Source organism: Mus pahari, chromosome 6, assembly GCF_900095145.1.
Source record: "Mus pahari chromosome 6, PAHARI_EIJ_v1.1, whole genome shotgun sequence".
In the NCBI taxonomy this organism is placed as follows: domain Eukaryota; kingdom Metazoa; phylum Chordata; class Mammalia; order Rodentia; family Muridae; genus Mus; species Mus pahari.
Window position 1 is genome coordinate 60997117 of NC_034595.1, and position 20473 is coordinate 61017589.

General features: G+C 41.0%; 1 protein-coding gene across 9 annotated transcripts in view; it reads right to left on the reverse strand.

Annotated features, from left to right (window-relative positions):
* The window catches only part of Elavl4 (ELAV like RNA binding protein 4), a 138935-nt gene that overhangs the window by 31293 nt on the left and 87169 nt on the right, over positions 1-20473 (reverse strand). For all 9 annotated transcript variants that reach the window (XM_029539755.1, XM_021201253.2, XM_029539750.1 and 6 more), the window contains exon 2: positions 15460-15700. In XM_029539755.1, coding sequence (XP_029395615.1) covers positions 15460-15700 — 241 coding nt within the window. The remainder of the gene's footprint in view (positions 1-15459; positions 15701-20473) is intronic.

A 20473-nucleotide genomic window follows, 5' to 3' on the forward strand; every position in this document is an offset into this window, starting at 1 on the left:
AAGCTTTACAATTCTCTGAAGCAGGCATTTCCAAGTCTGGCTATGCGACTAGAGAATAATCGCTAAGCCCCTGAACTCTAGAGCTAGTGAACTCCTGCTGCACGTGGGTTCTTAAGCACACACTGACTTGTACACTACCCCCCCCACACACACACCCCGACTTACCACCATGTGCCCGAGAAACCTGGGTTTTATAGCACTGTCTCTAAGATTTTACTCTTTCTCTTAGTTGACGTCTCTTAGCTTGGCTGTGCATGTCAAACAGGATCCAACTGGATTATAGATTGACATTTTGGGAGAAGACTGTCAGACCCATAACCTTAAAATCTACAGATGCAGGAAATGGGGACCAAGGAAGAAGCCAGGGTTTGTGCTCTAGCAGGAATGTCAGGCCAGTGAATTAACAATGATAGTTGAGTATGGTTTAGTGATATAATATTGAGAAGGAGCAACTTTTGTTTTGTTTTGTTTGTTTTTGAGGATGTGATACTTGAGATCAGACTAATTAGAAAAGATTGATTAGAAGTATCTAGGTTACAGGCAGAGAAGGACTCTGGAAGGATGAGATAGGATAAATACCTAAGCCCTCAAGGGGAATGACCCTCCACTAAGTTTGCAGCCATCACATCCCAAAGTTGCTGGTTGTTGGTTTTGCCCTGTATGGTCACTACTGTTTCTGAGTTGAATTCATCCACAAAGGTGGATACAAGATCTCCTTAGACCTCTGGCAGAGAGTCAAGAGTCATTCAGGAATATGAAGTCTTGAGGGGGTTTGTTTTCAGTAAACAACGCTGAAAGTGGAGATCCTACCATACTTAATTCTGAATTCTCAAAGCATTTAACATGGCCTTAAGCCAGTCTGTAGTTATTTCCAGAGACTACATTCCACATTCATAAGTAGGTGTCATTTTCCATTTCTATAATTATGTGGCATCAGGACAATAAGTGAAGTGCTTGGCCCACAGAAAGTATTTAAAATATGCTTGCTGAACTGAATGTATTCCTCAATGGACTGAAAGTCTCCTTAAGAGTGAGGACATGGGGATAGTTAGTGTTAGTAAGACCAAATGCCTGATATATAGTAGAATGTTAGTACATTTGTTCAGTATAGTACATTAAATAAATGAATTCAATAAGTGAATGAGTATTACCAAAAATTTATTATTTTGAGTGCCACTCACTATAACAACTGTTTTTATGACCTCACCTACGCCTTAAAATAACCCTATAATGCAAGCATCGCTACCATTTAAAATCAAGGATACCCATACCCAGGTCTAGATCCTCAAATGAGTCTATCTAATGCCAACCCCCACAAAGGCTTCGAGCTTCCTGCTAGAGGCAGAGATTGTATCATGCAGATGTGAAGTGTGATGCTCTCATTGCTTGGGTAGGGCACAAGGGGACCCACAGCATGTAGATACCCATTTCTAGCAACTCCCCAGACAGAAATGCACATTATACAATAAGAAAAGCCAAGCAATTCATTTCTCAAAAGGGATCTCTTTTTTTCATTCCCTTTGGTTTGTCCTATAAAATAACTTGCTCCAAGTGACAGCTCTTCAAATATAAATTTCAATAATAAACTTCAACAAATGAAAAATGGAACCAATCTGAGTCCTATTTTTTTCTGTTGTGCAAGAAAGAATAGAAATTCATAAGATAAAAAGCTAGTATCAAGTGCTTGGTTAAAAAAGGACTGAAAGGGAAAAATATTCTGGGTAATGTACTGAGGACAATGGGATCCTCAGCGAAAATTATCTCACCTCAGAATTTATTGTACTGAAAAGAAGGAATGTTCAGATGGATGACCCTGGGGCAATGAAAGATTCTTAATCAAAGACACGTTAAATTAAATTATGCTCAGAATATTCTTACAAGACAGGAATGAATAGTCATACATTTAAAAATATTTTTAACAGGCTTGAAACAAAAAGAAGAGGATTTTGGCAAACTCCCAACTAGCCACAGAAATGATCCAGAATTCTTAATTCTTGGTTGGCTTATTCTCACAGGAAACAAAGGTCTGGGTGTCAGATAGACAAGACTTCCCACCCAGTGTGGTTGCAAACCAACAGGTGATTCCAGAAGCGCTGCAGATGTTAAAGACAATGGTTTAGCAACAAAAAAGGAAGAAGAGGCAAAAAGATCTACCAGATTAATATTAATTGTGTGCTCTGTAATTAGCCTTTGGGCAAAATGAAACTTCATGTGTGAAGTGTCTGTGGGTGAATAGAACCACTGAATTCAATACTGAGACAATGGGTTTCAAAACTCCCCCACCAGACAGCATCCTTATAAAGGGCATGTGGAAGCTGCTAATGTCAGGTTGAAATGTAGATTAAATGAGATAGGTTGTGTCTATCTCATTTGGCACAAAGTAGTGCTCCATAAATATTAGCAGAATAGAAGCCGATTGGAACAGACGAAGAAAGATTTTTGTCCTCACTAGAGGAGATGGGATAGAGGCTTGTACAGAAGTAAGTCAGGATGTCAAATATTAGCGGGAGCAGGACCTTGGAAGCCTACCAGAATGTCCTTTCTGCAATAAGGGGTTGGGCTTCTCTAGCCTTGGATCTACCTTGTTAATGTGAAGACAAGCTCTCATTCCCACCATGCATTGTCAGGAAGGAACCGGACATGATGCCCATCTTTGTGGTCTGAGTGCTTAGCTTGATTCCAACAAACCTTTTAATAGAAAGAAACTCTTTAAATTCTTAAAAGAAGCAATAGTATATTTGTCTTAACAAATGACAACCACAACATTTAGCCTATGAGGGTAAGGGACTGAGGTAAGAGGACACCCAAGGACAGAAACACTTATGTAGAAATAGGTCTGTAGGGTAGGAATGGAAGGCGAAAGCCACCTTTGGCTCTCTGAAATGAATGCCAGAGAATGGCTAATCCAAGCAAAGAATGAGCATCCTCATGACACCGAGCATGAAAATGAAGGAGTGCCCAGGACCATGCCAGAATGGCAAGCTGTGAACACCTAATGGCGCAGATCTTTACTCAATGGAAAATGAAATGCCATTCTGATTGTTAGGTGGCAAAAGGAAGCCATGGCCAAATCATGCCCAGGGTATGCCCAATTCCCAAAGTTTCAAAAATCCATAGTACGTGAAGGGACTGTACCTGTCCTATCGAGAAGGATCCATCAGTTCTGGTTTCTTCTAGGAGCAGGTGAGACACCAAGACCTCTTGCTTACCAATTTATCACACCTAGGACAATCCTACATGTTTTATCATTCCCTACAAGTCCCTAATGTATGTTAGCACTGAAGAGGGTTTTTTAAAAGAAATGCCCATTTCCTGGTTCACTTCAGTTCACTCATTTTGTCACAGAACCCCCTTTAAAAATAAAACACAACTCACTGCAGATTAAACAGTTTTGGGAAAGACCAATGGGATTCCTAAGTGAACATTATTCTCTGAAACAGTACTGTCCGGTGTCCTATCACTATATAATCACTATAAGGTGGTTCTCAACACTGAGATACTTCTTACGAGGTAACAGAGGGCCAGAGGAAAACGAGGGAAGCAAGCCAGAGATACTTTCAAGGTTTCTTTTCCCTTGCCACTGTCTGTGATTCCACTTCTCAGAAGACATCATACAGTCACGCTTCTAAGACCAGCTGGATACAGCATAAAGCTGTAGTGGAGAGGGGATCAGAAAGCTGCAGATACATTTTTATGTTGGTATAACTTGATTCTAATGCAATGAGCTACACACAGAGGGGAGGGGAGGGGGGAGAGAATGTATCTATACTGACATTCGACTCTGGGAGGTTATTAGTGTAGAAGATAAAAATAGAGGCTTTGGAGTCAAACACACACGGTTCAGCCGTGCTACATTACCTAGAAGACACGCGACCTTGAATCAGTTAACTAGTCTTTTTTTAAAAACGTATTTTCTCAAATGTAAAGTAGGGATAATAATACGTACACCTCATAGAACTGGTATAAGAACGATATTACTACATGCCAGATGACGTTCGGTCTATTTTACCTATACAATAATCCTATGAATGTTTCTATTCTAGAAGTGAGGAAACTGAGGAGAAGAGGGTGAGAATACCCGTTGTACAGCTATGAAGGCTGGGTGTATTGGGGGCAGTCTAGCTTTTAATCACTAGGTTTCTGCCTAGCACAGTGCTGGATTCCAGGAAGTCTGTGATATTCCTCTGGAAGACACAGACACATATGCACAAATACAGACTCCCTACACCTCCCCTTCCTTCTGGCTTTAAGAATCTGCTGGTTTTGTTATTAGTTTATTACATGGTGTAGTTCAAGTGGGCAGCATGTGCCAGCTTGACAAACAAAAGGATCCTGCGTGGCTGCTCAAGGAAGAGAAGAACAAACTCAACCCTGAGAAATGTTAGTTCATTCTGAGTGATGATTCACCACTGCTATTTTCACAAACAGCTTGCTAATTAAACTTTCTTATGAACTCAGCTAACCAATTTTTCCAATGCATGGAGGAAAAATCATTCATTATAGACCGGAATCCACAATCTAATATTAACAGCACAAGTTGGATCTGTGGCAATGTAATTTGATCAGCTCGAGCATTAATAACAGTTAGACACTGATGTCTGAGAGAGTTAATCAGCTTTTGCTGAGATGCACGTAGATAACCAAACAAAACATCTGGAAGGCAGACTAGAAAGCAAAGCTGGCTTATCGCAGGGTGTTGACTATTTGCCTGTCCATTATAAATACCCTGCTTACAGCATCCTATCTTCTGAGTGACCACAGTAATATCCTGAACCGGCATCCCTCACCAGAATATTAGCCTCTCACCCAATCTCACAACACTCAGGAAGGCAAGAAGCACTAGTAACCCCTTAATGGAAGCACCCAAGACACAGAATGTCCTGATACGCAGAAAGTCCTGCAGCCAATGCTAGAGCAAGAACCTGGTAGAGCCTCTATTTTTATTGTACTAGCCTAATTATCTTAAAAATATAATATGCACATGTAATGTATACATAGTGTGTAAGTATGCACATGTATGTATATATTCATGTATGCGTAGGTATGAGGATAATCTTGGTGTCATTTCTCACGCACCGTCTTTTATCTTTTTTTTTTTTGGAGATAGATTCTTTCAATGGCTGGGAACTTGACCAGTAGGCAGGGCTGGTGGCTAGTGAACCCCAAGGATCTGCCTGTCTCTGCTTTCTCAGCATGAGGATTGTAAGAACATAATACCTTGAGTGTTCTTTGTTGTTGTTGTTGAACCATAGGTTCTGTGAGTCTAACTCAAGTTAACTTGTACACACTTAACTGATTGAACTATTTATCCAGTCCTTAAAATGGTCTAATTCTTAAAATAATCTTACATTCTATCTTGATGTTTTCAAATACTGAACTAAAGACTTCCACTTGCAGTCTTACAAACCCACCAAACCAGTCTTTCACCATTGCAGCAAGATGCTTTCACACATGTTACCACATTTGAGCCCACAAGGGCTATGAAGTAAAGGAGGGGAGGGAGTTTTCCTCTTTCCTGGATATTGAGGAAGGAATGGTATGTAATAAAGCAGCACATAGGACATGTAAGGGCAGCGGGCAAGGATGGCTTGCTTTGGAGCTGCTCTCTTGGCACCTTGTCTATATCTCATGTACAAACAGGGACTCCATTCAGGCACCTTCTCCATTGTTACTGTCAGTCTTTGCTATTAAAAAAAACAAAAAAACAAAATCAATCCAAATTGGGTCCAGGAAACAGATAAGAGCAAAGAGAAGCTCTGAGAATATGATTTCAGGATTTGCAGCCTGTCTTGTGTTATATCTGGCAGCTGACACCACAACCAGACACCTGGAAATCCAGAGAAAGGCTATGAAGAAGCTGGGAACACACGATAGAGCTCCTGGTTGACACTTGAAAAGGCGACAAAGGTTGTCACATCTGTTTTTCCTTCCTATACAAGAGAACTCTGGCTAGCCTGTCTGTTCGTTCTCAGACATGCATTTTATTTACTAACTTTCTTCTGGTGTCTTTTTACTCCTCTGTATCTATTTCTCTCTGCCTATGAGCTATTTTAATATTAACTCTTTATCTTATAAGCCAACTCAAGTCCTTTCAGATCAAAGTGGCATATGTGTAAATAAGAAGGCAGAAAGAAAAAGGATAGGAGATTGTGTGTGTGTGTGTGTGTGTGTGTGTGTGTGTGAGAGAGAGAGAGAGAGAGAGAGGAACTAGAGGAAAAGGAGAGGAGAAGGAGGAGGAGGAAGAGAAAGAGAAGGAGGAGCATCAGGAGGAGGAGGAGGAGCATCAGGAGGAGGAGGAGCATCAGGAGGAGGAGGAGCATCAGGAGGAAGAAGCAGCAGCACCAGGAGGAGGAACAGCAGGAAAGAGCAAGGAAAATAGCCACATGATTGATTCAAGTCTCCCTTGGGTTTCCCTGGCATCACTTGTAAAGTAAGATTAGACAGTTGTCCGATTAGCCCCTATGACCCAGCACAAGGGAAGGCCTGGGCCAAGTAGTGGGAGTGGGTGGGTAGGGGAGCAGGGGCGTGGGGGGGGTATAGGGAACTTTCCGGATAGCATTTGTAATGTAAATAAAGAAAATAATAATAATAATAATAAAAAAAGATTAGACAGGTGTCTATGTTGGATGCTTCTACAAGTTAAAGGAGGCACTGAAAAGAAAATCCCCCGACAGCTAACGTGAGCAAAGACCTTGCGTACACCATGGATGAGAATTACTTAATCTTATCCAAGACAAAAGTGCTGAGAAATCCCTGAGTAGCCACAGTACTGAGACTTGTCATCCTATCTCGGGCATCCACGTTTTGTCACTGAGCTTGGAATCACCAGACTTTCAAGTATGAAACAAGAGCTGATTAGAAACAATCAGACTTACAAAGAAATGGACGTGGAAAAAGAGTCAGTGAAGAAACATGTACCTGACCTCTGAAGGATGATAGACATTATCTCCTGTGTCAGGTACGGTTGTTTATTAGCAAAGTAGGAGGCATTAGCAGGCTTGGGTGGAAATCTCAGCTTCATTTATTAGCTGTAGCCCTGAATGAAGCATTTAATCTCCCTGAGCTGTAGTTCCTTCATTGACAAAGCAGGCATGCAAAACTTACCTTGTCAAGTGGCCCTAACTGCTCCACTCAGTATTCTTTGATAATGTTCATATTACTCAGCTTGGGCTGCTAATAACAAAAATATTCTTATTCAGATAGTTTTTTTTAAAAAAAAGAATAAATTAATTTTCTCATCATTCTGGAGGCTGAAAGCCCAAGATGAGGGTACTAGCATGGCCGGGTCCTGGCTAGGGTCCTCTTTCTGGCATGCAGAGGACTGCCTCATCTGACATCAGATACACAGAGAGCCTGCTTTTTCTGTTCCTTCTCATTAGGATATTAATATTATTGGATCCTACCCATATGGCCTCATTTAACCTTAATTACTTGGGCAAAGGTCCTATTTCCAGTTACTCTGAGAACTAGTACTTCAGTATATGTATCTGGTGGATGAGGAGGCATAAACATGGACTCTTTAGCAATACCTCTGAAACTTGAATCAATGGCTTCCTTACCATATATTGATTTTCTACAATCTATGTTTTACTATGTTTAAGGGCTACTTTTTTTTGACACTTATTCTGAGCATCTCAGTTCAGTGTCACCCTTTACTTTGAATATTCAAAGTGAATGTTGTCTTCGCCCTCACGTATAAGATAATAGAAAAATTATAGATTTTATGGCTGAAAAGACCCCTCAGGTAATTCTAGGCTTGGCATCCTCATCTGCAAAATGTGGTAATAACCACTGGTCCTGGAAAATATAAAGCTTCAGTGAAATTACAGATACTGTATGCCTGTCACCATAGCTACAACATAGCAGGCATCCTGTCAAGTCTCCCTCCACCTTGCATTGTTACCAATCAATTCTCTTGTGCTGTCCTTCCAAAGACTTGTGCACGTGCATGTGTGTGTGTGTGTGTGTGTGTGTGTGTGTGTGTGTATGTATGTATGTATGTATGTGATATATATGTGTTTATGTGTTTGTATGTGTGCATGTGTGTGCATCCACATGGAGGCCAGAAGTCAGTAACAGGTGTCTTCCTCAATTGCTGTCCACTTCATTTTGAAAAGGTCTGCCATTGAACCCGGAGCTCACTGATTTGACTAGAATTGGGTGGCCCTTGGACTGTAGGGACCTTCCTGCTTCTGTTGTCTCAGCACTGTGAGTACAGCTATGTACCACCACTCTAGGCTTTTGACATGGGCGCTGGGATCCAAGCTCAGATCCCTATGCTTGGCACTAAGTTCTTTACTCACTCACCAAACCAGCTCTTTTCCACAATAGTAACAGTCAGATTGGACTTTGATAAAAACCATACCACAACAAACCACCTTGGCTATGCTTCGGAAGACGGTCACGTGCCTCTTTTATGTCTGTGGGCTGACGAAGGACCCTATAATGTCTGGCCTTTCCTTGATTATTGTCCCTGTAGTAGCATGTCCTTTATTTTTGGACTGCCTCATAAACCCTGGTAGAGTTTAAGAGAGGGAAGAGATTAACATATTTCTGGACTGAGAGAGTAGACACTGTTGGCCGATTGAAATGCTGTACAAATGTAAAAAGCCTTACACAGATATATGGCCTCTATCTGAATTTTATCTTCTCTCCAATCTAGAAATATCCTCACCTATCAAAGATCAATTATGGCACGATCAATTTGGTAGAAAACCCAAAAAGGCAACTTAAGAGATTTTTAGTTCTCATGAGGCATAGGCAGGCATAGAGTTCATCAGTTATGAGCGCAAGGGAGATGCAGAATGGGAGTGGGGCAGACCAGAAAGGAAATCACCACCGCCACACCTCTCCAATGAGGAAAGTGAATTTCCCGTACACTTTCAGAAGGCACTTTCTTCCTGCCCTGAATGTGATGAATTACACTTTCAGATAATGGTGGGACGTTCAGTTTGACATTTCCTTAGTGCTTCGTGCCCACTTGCAATCAACCTGGCCACTCCACCTTGCACTGTTATGAATCATTTCTCTCATGCTGTCTTTCCAAAGATTCACATCCTAGGTAAAAGCCATTGAGACCCTGCTCCTGGGATGAGAGGATATTTCCCTACCCAAGTTTGGAATCTGGGCAGAACTGTCAAATTTGGAGGGGGAGACAAGGGGAAGATAACCAGGAGGCTAAGGAAACCACAGCTGGTCTGTAATTCTGACTACTGCCATTTTGGGAAAACAAAACGAAACAAAACACAACACAACAAAACAAAACCGCTGTTGAAAGAATCCTGATGTGCTGGCACAAACCCTAAACCTCACAGTTCCACTCAACTGCGAAGTTCTAATTAGGAGCAATAGAAGGTTTCTGACTGCCCTTGGTGGGTGTGTAAGAGGCGCGATGATTACACGGTTTGCTGTCTACACTTAATGTTCCCACAGTCTTGTTCTCCTTCATAAGGTAGACTCCTCCTCTCCGAATCTGCAATCCCTGTAGACTTCCAAATTACTCTCCATCTAAAAAGTTTCCCCTTAACATCCGTCCATCATCAGTGATCAATCCCCCTCCAAGTCAACACATCAAACCTCGTTTATTCTTCTTTGAGGCACACATGTAAAGTGGACTCAGGGAGGTGGTACATGCAAACCAGGTTACCTACTGGCCTGCATCTTTCCAGTTCAGAGCAAAACATTTCTGAAAGCGATTTCCTATACTCTTCCCCTCACTAACAAGTATCCTTTGCACATAAGAAAACTTCGTTTAGAGAGTCAATCTTGGGGTTTTTCTTGGATATACCTAGTTGTGCTGGATCTGACGACACGGAAACCCAAGGCAGTTTCCACTGCAATGCAGTGCTTAGAGAAAAAAGGCAAACGTGATACAAGGCATTTCAAGAAGTAAAAAGAAAATACGCAACAATTTAATTGAAAAAGTGGCCATGGATTTAAGGTGCGGGGCATATGGGAGGAGTTGGAGGGAAACAAGAGGAAAATGATGCAATTATCTTACAATATCAAAAAAGCTATATATAGAAAATTACTCTAGGTTTGATTTCAGGTAAGCAGTGACTTGTTGAATTCAGAAACTTTCTTTTTAAATGCATATATTTATGTGCTATTTCCCAAATCAAAAGGTCCTGAGCTCTTATTACGTTTTCCCTTTATTGAAAAATTTCCATTTCCATTGCCTATAAAGCAACCTGGGTTTGGTTTGGAAAGGGGAGAAGTCAGCTGAATGTTTTGCAGGAAGCAGCTAGATATAAAGTGCACACTGGGCAGCTCATAGTTAGTGAGATTGGGCTGCATTCAAATCTCAGCTCCTACACTTGGATGACTCAACTTATGAAAGTTCAAATTCCCTTGTAAAGGAGGCTGAGGATTCGATGGGACTCTTTGAGCACAATGCTTATCAGACAGTGGCAGCCCCGTCCAGGAATCCCAATGTACTATTATTCTATGAGTGAGCTGCTATAAAACACTTCCCCCAGAAACACATTAGGATGCCTATGGCACACCAAAAGTAGCAGCTATTCTTCTTTGTCTTTGCTTGATTCTTTAAGAGATTATCCTAATAAATTCATCCAATGCCTGACTTCATTTTCTAGGAGTAAATTCAAAGTCTTTTCAGAATTTAAGGCTTCTTGTTTTTTTTTTTTTCTGATTCCTTTATTTTATTTTATTTTATTTTATTTCTATATATATAGCCATCTCAGAGATATGACCAAAGTCTCACAGTGTGCCTACAAATCCAGTTCCCTGAAAGCAGAGGGGAAACAGAACAAGCCTGGAGCCTCATTCTCCTCTCCTAGTTTCCAGATCACGCCGTCTGTCAGAACTCACTTGTAAGTTCTATGGAGAAAGGCTCACCACTGCTGTGCTCTACCCCAATCTCAACTCATGAGAGACATGGAGGCTGCTTAGTCCTTCACAGACCGAGGAAGAACTCTGGTGCCACTATACTGAAATGGAGTTGGTTCCCCTTTTAAATTAGAGCTAAAGTCAGGTACAAAGGTAATGAACTCACCCTGGCACCCAGAGTGCTTGGTGAGTCTTTACCCACTTGCTCTGTTTCTACCACTGAATGGTGATACTAAGTCAAAGACGTGTTATAAAGGGAAAACTCTAGTGTTGAGCAAAGTCATAATTATTTTCGGCATACTTAAGTTCACCTGCCAATGCTGCTTCATATTGGACCACTGCTTCCAAAGAGCCACCTCTACTGTGAAACTGTACTGCCTTTGGCCAAAGCCCAGAGGGAGAGAAGATGCTTCTGCTCGTCACCTGAAATGTCAGCTCTATTTCTTTGCCTTTATTGCCCCTATCCATCTTTCTAGTCTGCAATAGCATCAGCTAACAGATCCACTTTCTTCAAGCACCAGAGTGCTTAGGGTCTGTCTACACACCAGTGTGCAATGTTCAGCATGGACTGCTCTAGTCTCAAAAACTCCTGTAGAGCTCTAACTTGGTTGAAATGGCCATAAGATTATTCTTAAAAGCTATTCCTGTGCAGATGTGCGTAGAGGGATTTAGATCTTTGTTGTTGTTTGTTGTTGTTGTTGTGGTGTGTGGTGGTGGTGTGGTTGCCAGGGCCTACATATGCTAAGCAGGCAAGCCAACACTAAGTTTGTCCCCAGCTACCTCTAGGGACTTTCTTTTGTTATTTTTACCCCCTTCTTTATTCCTTTTGGAGTGGGGCTGCAACAAGATAGACATTTATAATAATGACATTTAGCATCACAGCTGAACTGGATTTATATATATCTGACTCACCTGATTCTGTCCTGGCTAAGCTGTATGCTTCTTCCCTAAAATGCCAGTCATACAGAAATCTGTATTTGGTAAAGCAAAACAAAAGCCAAGGGCAAGAAAACAAAACAAAAACTAGGAACCTAAATGAATTCTCAGAAGTCCACAGAGAAATACATAGTTTTATCCAGGCTTGGTTTGCCCGAACCTTGAGGGTCATAGGACATGTCCCTTTCTCTTCAGCAGCAGGTGGATGGAGAAAAAACGCGGAGATGTGGCTTTCTGTGACAATATGTGCCCATGGCTATACCCAGAAACAACTCAGGAAATATATTTTCTCTCCTGGCTACCTAGATGAAATATCTTTTCCCAATTGCAAAATGAAAAAAAAATCAAATGTTTCAGAGAAGGCATTACTTAGTATGTTGACAAAGATGTCCAGAAGCATTATAAGGAAGTCTGAAATCTGCTGCTCTCGTAAATTTGCCTGAATGCTGAAGAAAGATACAGGTTGAATTATGTCCCCAGTGGATGACAAATATTGTTATCCATGCTTCCCTTCATACACAGGAGTCTTGTTTAAGGGCATGGCACATTAGGGATGCTCTCCAGAGGGCAGCGAACAACCTCTCCTTGCAGGAACACAATGCTGCTTTGGGTTATGGGGAGGGGATTAGCTGTCTTCCTTGTACATACTCCAGAATAAAATCAAGCTTTTAAGGGATTCCTGAGCTCACAGAGGATAACCGTGCTGCCTGGAGAAGTTACTTAGCCTGGCTTCAGTTTCTTTTCTCAGAAAATGAAAGCTGTACTCCGTGGTGAGGACATGAGCTATGTGCAGTGTTCAGCAAGCACCTAGTACTAAGTGTTCATGGTGTCCTCTTATCATTAAAATCTTTGACCAAGTTTCTTTTGTGCATTCTCACATGGAGAAGTCAGTAAGGACAGACGGCCAAGAGTAAATTGATTTGAACTTATCAGACCCTGTCTCCATTCTCTCCTAGGGAGTGGCCTGGGGTTGGGAAATCTTAATCTTAAATTCTTATCTTTTTATCACCCCTCCCCCAATCCTCCCACTGGATATTTAGAACTTCTTGTAAATTTCACAGGATCGAGATGCATTGGGATCTGTAGGAGGTGTTGGAGGAGAAGGGGGGACTGGCATGTTAAAATTCAGGGCAACAAAAATACCTCTGATGTCATTCACCCTGACTTCTGGACCCGCTGCAGCCTTTACACTTGCTTGATGTGATATTTCACTCCTGCTGACCTGGGTTAGGACTGAACCCCACAGCAGGCCTCTGAGGGTCTTCCTAGAGTGATTCTCATCCTTCCCTACCTCCCCACAGGCCCATCTCTCCCTCCTCTGACTTTTAGCGTAGCCAATTAAACCTGAACAACGGGTGGATGGAGAAAATATGCTGCATCTATGGAATGGTACAGCAGGGACCAGTTTCACTGTTAATTTAAAATGCTAGAATTAATTAGGTAGTGTAAATGAAGAATTTAATAAGCACTCTTTACAACCATAAGTTCTACTTTTATTAAACACTGCTACAAAATGAGGGCAAATATCTCTGCTCTCTCTATATTTCCCTGCCTCATTCCCACAAGTTCTCTACAAATATGGTTTTTTTCCCCTGAAATAAAAAAATTATACAATTATAAATTTATGCCCAAATCGTATTTCTTCCTTGAACCCATAAGCTTCATCTTTAAGGCCAGATGCTGCTGTATGTCTCTGCTTGCGCTTGATAGGGTGCTAAACAACGCAGAGTTGACAATTTTGGTTTTTGTATACCAAATTAAAGGCTGTCTTCGAAGCTGTCACTCCGATTCAGATCCACTCGGTGAACTACCAAATTAGCATTCTTTCAGTAAAGGAATCTGCTTGTTTAAACATGTGTCTTCAGAAAACAAGGAACAACACCATGAATCAGTACTTAAAAAAAAAAAAAATCTCACTACCATTCCAAGGGAACTCTCCTGAAAAGGTGATTAGTAATACCCACTCACTAATGTAGCCTGCAGAATCCCTATTTAGAATGTAAGGCAAAACCAAAAATACATTTTTCTATATAGGAGTGGGAGGAAGAATCATATGGTTAACTGGTTTTAATTTGGTTTGAATTATCATCCCATTATGTAAAGATTATTCAAGGAATCTAAACATCGGCTTTATGAAAGTACAGGCATTTTTGTTAAAGAATAGAAGATCCAGTACACGTGGGTAAGAGCTGGAAAGCCTGGTCCTGTTAGGGAGGCTGGGCATCAGCTTTCCATCTTCACCACACTCCTTTAAGGGTAGTAGCTATATCTTCATAAATAGCACTCTCCACCAGCTAAAGACTTCAATCCAACAAGCATCCTGCTAGGTGTGATACAGCCAGTCTCTCAGTTCATCCTTGCAACATACTCTTAAGATAAGTATCATTTCCCAGTTTTACAGCTAAAGAAATTGTGTAGGGGGCACTGTGTGACTTACACTGTAGCAAATAGCTCTTATTTAAAGGGGGCACATTTATGTGTGAATTAGAAGAGTAAATGAATGTATTTATTTGTATGTACCTGCATACACTGTGGCATCTGATTTAAAAGGGGGATGCTGTCTTATCCTGACTAAATCACAGATCTTCATTTTTACTTATGCAAGCTAGTTGCTTGTCAGTTGACAACTGACACAGCAGTCAACATTCACGACTGACAGGGACTCAAGGCTGACGTGAGTGACTGCAGTAGAGTACTCTCTGGGAGCACCTTCACTGCTCTCATTATGCAGCTCATTAATTTTTTAAGGAAAATATTCTCACTTCCAGTAAGATTATATTGAACCCTCCCCCCAAACAAGCATAGTATAATTGTCTGACAAAAACATCAAAACCCTAATTATTGAGGTGATATGGGGATAAGGGCATTGCTTTGTTTTTAAGTACAAGGTCAAGAAGAAAGTGATTAAGTAAAGACTATCTTCAAGATGAACAAATATATGAGATAAAATATCTCCTATACATATCTTCATTAAGCATCTCCCTTCTTCTGTATTTACATTCTAGAATTATCTGCTATCTTTGGGTCTTGCTCATCTCAGAGACAAAGAGCAATTATGTCATCCTTCTACTTGGCCCTCTTTAAAACACTTGTCGTGACATATGGAGGAAAACTGGGCACAAACCAAATGTCTGAGAACAGAAGAAAGGAATAAAAGCAGCGTGCAGCAAAGGGTAGGAGAGACAGAAGGCAGAACTCAGGACCAAAGTGCAAAGGAAGAGCTAGGGACAAGGCTCACTCGGTAGAGCACTTGCCCAGCATGCATGAAGCCCTTATCTGTAGTGCTCATAAAACCAGGCACAGCAGTACATGCCTGTAATCCCTGCAGTCAGAAAGTGGAGGCATCCTCAGCTATCTAGTTAGTTCAAGGCTAGCCTTGGATACATGAGACCCTGTCTTAAAAAAAAAAAGGAGTAGCAGCTGACCAAGAATAAATGAGTATAAAACCAAAGGCTCATTTTATATAAAGATGAAAAAGCTTCAAAATCTTCCGAGTCTTTTCAGTCTGCAGGACCCTGTGGTGTACATGTGTGTACATGGTGTGAATTTATGTTGTGTATGCACACGATCCTTATATGTACGATATGTGACATAGGTGCTCAGATGTACTACCACACACATGCACTGCATTTGAGGTCTGCCGTGAATCCCTAGCCTGAATGTTGAAGAGCGTACCTGTGATTTTGTCTCTCACGAGTTTGCAGGATTCTATTTCACCAATGCTCCCAAAGAGACTCCTGAATTCCTCTTGGGTCATATTCTGGGGTAAATAGTTGACGATGAGGTTGGTTTTGCTGTCATCTGTGGCGGCGCCTGTCTGCATGGGAGAAGGACAGTTTCTGTTGTTGCTGGAGGGTCCATTGCTTGTATTGGATGTCGGTCCATTTGACACCTGAGGCTCCATGGTGCTAATTATCTAAATTAAAAAAAATTAAGTATTTTGAAATCTCAGAAGGCACAAAGTCTCTTTCTAGGTTTTATTTGCTGAAAAGAAAGAGAACGAGATGAGGCAAGATGGAGCAGAGAGACTGGGCTGTGAACACAGCCAATTTAGAAGCACGTTTTAAACCAGGATGTTAAGTTCCCCTTACTATTTTTAGTCCATCCCCTTGATTTTGAACACAGACTAGAATGCAGTGGGAAATCTCCCATTATTTTGTTAATGAAAAGCTAATTCCTGTTTTCATTACACAATCACTCTCAGAAATGTATACTTAAGCCACACAAAATTATAATTAAAATGTAAAGTAATAATCATGATTAAAATTATAGTTCCATTAAAGCTGAAAAAGCTAAATATAGAGGACTAAACTCACAAGATCAAATACAGTACCTGTTTATTAACTATCTCATAAAATAAAATGACATTAAATTAAGCAGGGCTCTTCCATATGGGAAGGTCTTAGATTTTCACTGGTGTTTAAACACTGATCAAACTTCTGTTTTCATGGGTGCATTCGGGGAGAGATGCAAAGTCATCTAATTAAAAAAAAAATCAAACCATTCTGTTACTATTTTTCTTGGTGTCTCTAATAATACAAACAAAAACACAAATAAGAAGTTTTTTTTTTTCTTCTAGACTTTCATCTTTGATCTAGCATAGCCTACTGCTCTTATTTATTACTCAGAGAGGAGCTTCTCTTAATATAAATATCTGTTGGACTGTCCCAGGAAGCATGCAATAACACTTGAGTCCCCATCCTTAGGGGCATGTAGTCTTAAGAGGTCACAGAAAACAGAAGACTAGTGGTAGGGTGACAGGTATTTCATTATTCCTGTTTACATACAGTGACTGTCTGTAGGAATGTGGGGCAGTATCCGGGTCTGCATCCAGGTTTCCTGGCCCCAAGTAGAGACCACCAGTATCCCCTTATTCTTGACTATAGTATTGTTTCCTAGTTGACTAGTTGTGATTTTGTCAACCTGACACAAACCAGAATCATCTGGGAAGAGGAAACATCAATTGAGAAAATGCAGCCATCAGATTGCTTGTAGACAAATCAGTGGGGGCATTTTCTTGATTAATGATTGATGTAGGAGGCCCCTGTAAGTGGTGCCACCCCTTGAAGAGGTCCTGGGGTGTGTAAGAAAGCAAATTTAGCAAGCTAGGATTGAGCAAGTCAGTAATCAGTGTCCCACTATAGTTTTTGCCTCAGTTCCTGCCTCCTGGTTTCTGCCTCAAGTTCCTGTCATGGCTTCCCTCATTGGACTGTGATCCTTGATAGGGTTATGAAGGCAAAGAATTTCTCCTTCCCTCTGTTGCTTTTGATCATGGACTTATCACAGCAACAGGAACCTAATTAAGAAATTGTTCATCATGATATGCGTTCCATTGCCTTTGGAATTGTCATCAACTACTGGGGACCATGTTCAACCACGCACCAGCTCTGTGATGTCTGGCAAAGGGGCACAATGACACCTGCCTTGCAAAATGATGGGAAGGGAGATGACATTTACACAGCTGCTGAACAGTGGTGAAAACAACTGCAGTCCCTGATAGTTACTAATGTCATTCTGCCTGTCACCTCATGGGTCTTCTCTTATTGAGTTCTTATAAAAGGTCAAGGCTACATATTCTAGTAGGTTCTGTATCTCAGCACTTAGGAAAACCAGGGACAGATGACATCTGATAACCGTCCCTTCAGATGATTACTGTATGAGTGCCAACAAAACATTTTGGTAACATGGAATACAACAAATATGTCATAAAACATTAAGGCTACAATTCAAGAGTGTTTACTAAGTGACCAGACCTGGATAACCTCCTCTAGGTCACAACTGGAACATGACTAGAATGACAGAAGTTATCTTCTCCTGACCCTAATTTACATCACCCACACCAAAATAACCACGATATTAACATTCAGTCCATACACTGTATATATCCCCTCTCAAACTTCATATACATAGTAGTACCATATGGACTCCTTTGTGGCTTGTCACATATCTGAAATGGCATCTGTGTTCATACATACAGCCATAGGCTGCTCTTCTTCAATGAGCATTCTATTGTATGGGGTTAACACATTTTACTTATCTGTGGGTGAACATCTAGGCTGCTTCTACTTCTGATCTAATGACAGTGAGCATTAGGCATGTCTTCTGGTATATGTATACACATTTCTGGGGTTCCAATTTTGGTGTCATAAGGGATATGTATGATAAGCCCTAATGGATACTGCTATTGGGTTTTCAAAGTGCACACACCAATTTAACATTCTTGTCAGCAGAGAATGAATACATAAATACTTTGTTCCACATTTTTTTCAATATTTGATCATTTTCTAAATAAAGTTTTGTTTTTATTCATTTTGTCAGCTGAAGCAGAGTGGTGTACTAAAAGGGAATAATTCATTCCTCTCCTTTTAATGCTGTTTTTAGTCATAGCAATATGAACATTGCTGCTAAGAGAATTTCACTTATTATTATTATTGTTGCTATTATTATGATGATGATAATGATGTATCTATGCACATATATGAAGCCAAGGATGATCTTCAATTTAGGGTCCTTTGGCATCAGGTTCCCAAATGCAGAGCTTAAAGGCATGAGTCATGTGATGTCCGATTAGAATTTAAAACTTTTAAAATTTTATTTTAATGTGTGTGCTCATGCATGCATATGTGTGCATACCATAACACAAATGTAGAGGACAGATGATAACTTGCAGGAGTTGGTTCTCTCCTTCCCGTATGTAGGTTCCTGGGATTACATTCAGGTTTTCAAGCTTGGTGGCAACTGCCTTTGCATGGTGTGGTATCTTCCCCACCCAGGAAATTTTTTGTTGTTGTTGTTGAGGTGTCTTAAAATTCTAGTTCTATCCCTTGTTAGTCATGTGATCTCAGGTGGGCTACTTCATTGCTTTGAGCTCATATTCTCCTTTGCTGAGCTGGAATGAAGGCCTGCATGCACTGCTGCCTTTAGAACGAGAGTTCTCGTCAATGGGCATCTGGAGCACATGGTGCCTTGAGGCATCACAACTATTATTTCTCCCCATGTTGTTCCAACACAGGTGAATGTTCCTTTATTCCCTCCTGTGATGGTTACATATGGGAAATGAAACCGAAAGGAAAACAAGGAGTCTTGAAAAGAGCCAAGGATATAAAGCAGCTTGAGGAAGATGGAGAGCGTCTACGTTTCTTTACCGTCATGTAAGTAACTTAAGTGGCTCCACTTCTCACATCACCAGAACTTCCTTCTTGCTTTCAGGTCAACTGTAGGATCCCAGAAAGCTGGTCCAGACCCCGAAGAGAAAGCAAAAGGCTTCTGAGAAGGCTTTTAACTGAAGCTGTCCTTAGGACTAATGATGAGGACTATACCTAGAAAGTGACTTTGCCCTTGAGACCAGGGTTTAGAAGAGTCAGGGCTGCTGGGGACATGCTAACATCAATGAAGTCACAGGGCATCAGCAGGAACCCTGGCTGGGAGGCAGCTTTCTCCTGGGTCCCACCCTTGAACTATGTGGGCCTGTGACCTGCGTTCATTTGCAGTGTTGCCCAGCTCCTCTTTATGTCCCAGATAACAATGCCGAATCAGCAGTGAACTTCAAAACCAGAATGTATCCACTTAGGAGGGCTCTCTGACAGAACCTCAGGCTAACCAGCTTTTGAATTTTGTTTTAATGATATCGCTCAGAAGCTCAGGCTAACCAGCTTTAGAGTTTTGTTTTGTTTTTTTAAAAACCATACTCCACATTTCAAATGCCCTCCCCAAACCTGTTACACAATCTACAGCCTCCCTTTCTTGAGAAACACCTTTCTCACTTTAGCCTTCTTAGAGCTTCACCAAAGACCAAGAAGACAGCTTGGACCATAGCAGCTTTTCTGCTGCTAACGATAAAACATATATAATGTACGCCACACTGACGTACTCGAAGAGACATCTAGCAGGGTCATCTTTCATTTGCTAAATGCTCAGCTCACAGTCAGACATGTGGTGAAAGCATTGGCCCATGTGAGCCTTTCGCAGGTAAAGCTGTTCCAGGGAGGCCCAGGAGGTGGCAAGTCTACACAGAGTTATTCAGTTCCTCTTCCAGCTTCTACATCTCCTCACATCCTATGCAGGCTTCCTGATTTATGGCAGTTCCCAGAGTTGAGCCCTATCTATACATCCGACAACCCCAATTGAACCCTAACTTTTGAAAAAGTGCCATATAATGCAGTGTGTTCACCACTGAGCTACTTCCACAGGTTATATGTAGCTATGAATTAGGTCATGTCAGTTTTGTGTGCTGGACACATTACACAGTTATTCTTTATATGTTCTTTCAGAAGAGCTGATGAAAATACATGTGCATGCAGACACACACACACACAAACACACACACACACACACACACACACACACACACACACACACACACTTATTCAACACACAAACTATATACAACACACACACACTCACACAGTATTTTCAGAAAAAATATAGCCTGAAGGCTGAGAAACCATTGGAGATGTGTTGAATAGATCATGTTAAGAGACCCCTCACTGGTGTTAACGATTTATTCCAGAATGCATCACAGGATAACAAAAACAATCAGAAATGTAAAATGTCAACATGAAACCTGGCATCTGAATGAATGAGGAAGATTTTGAAAACATTACCTGGAAATGACAGAAGTTGCTAAGTGAGAAGGATGTTAAAAGCATGACTACGAAGCTGTGGCATTTTAAGGTTATTAAAGAGAAGA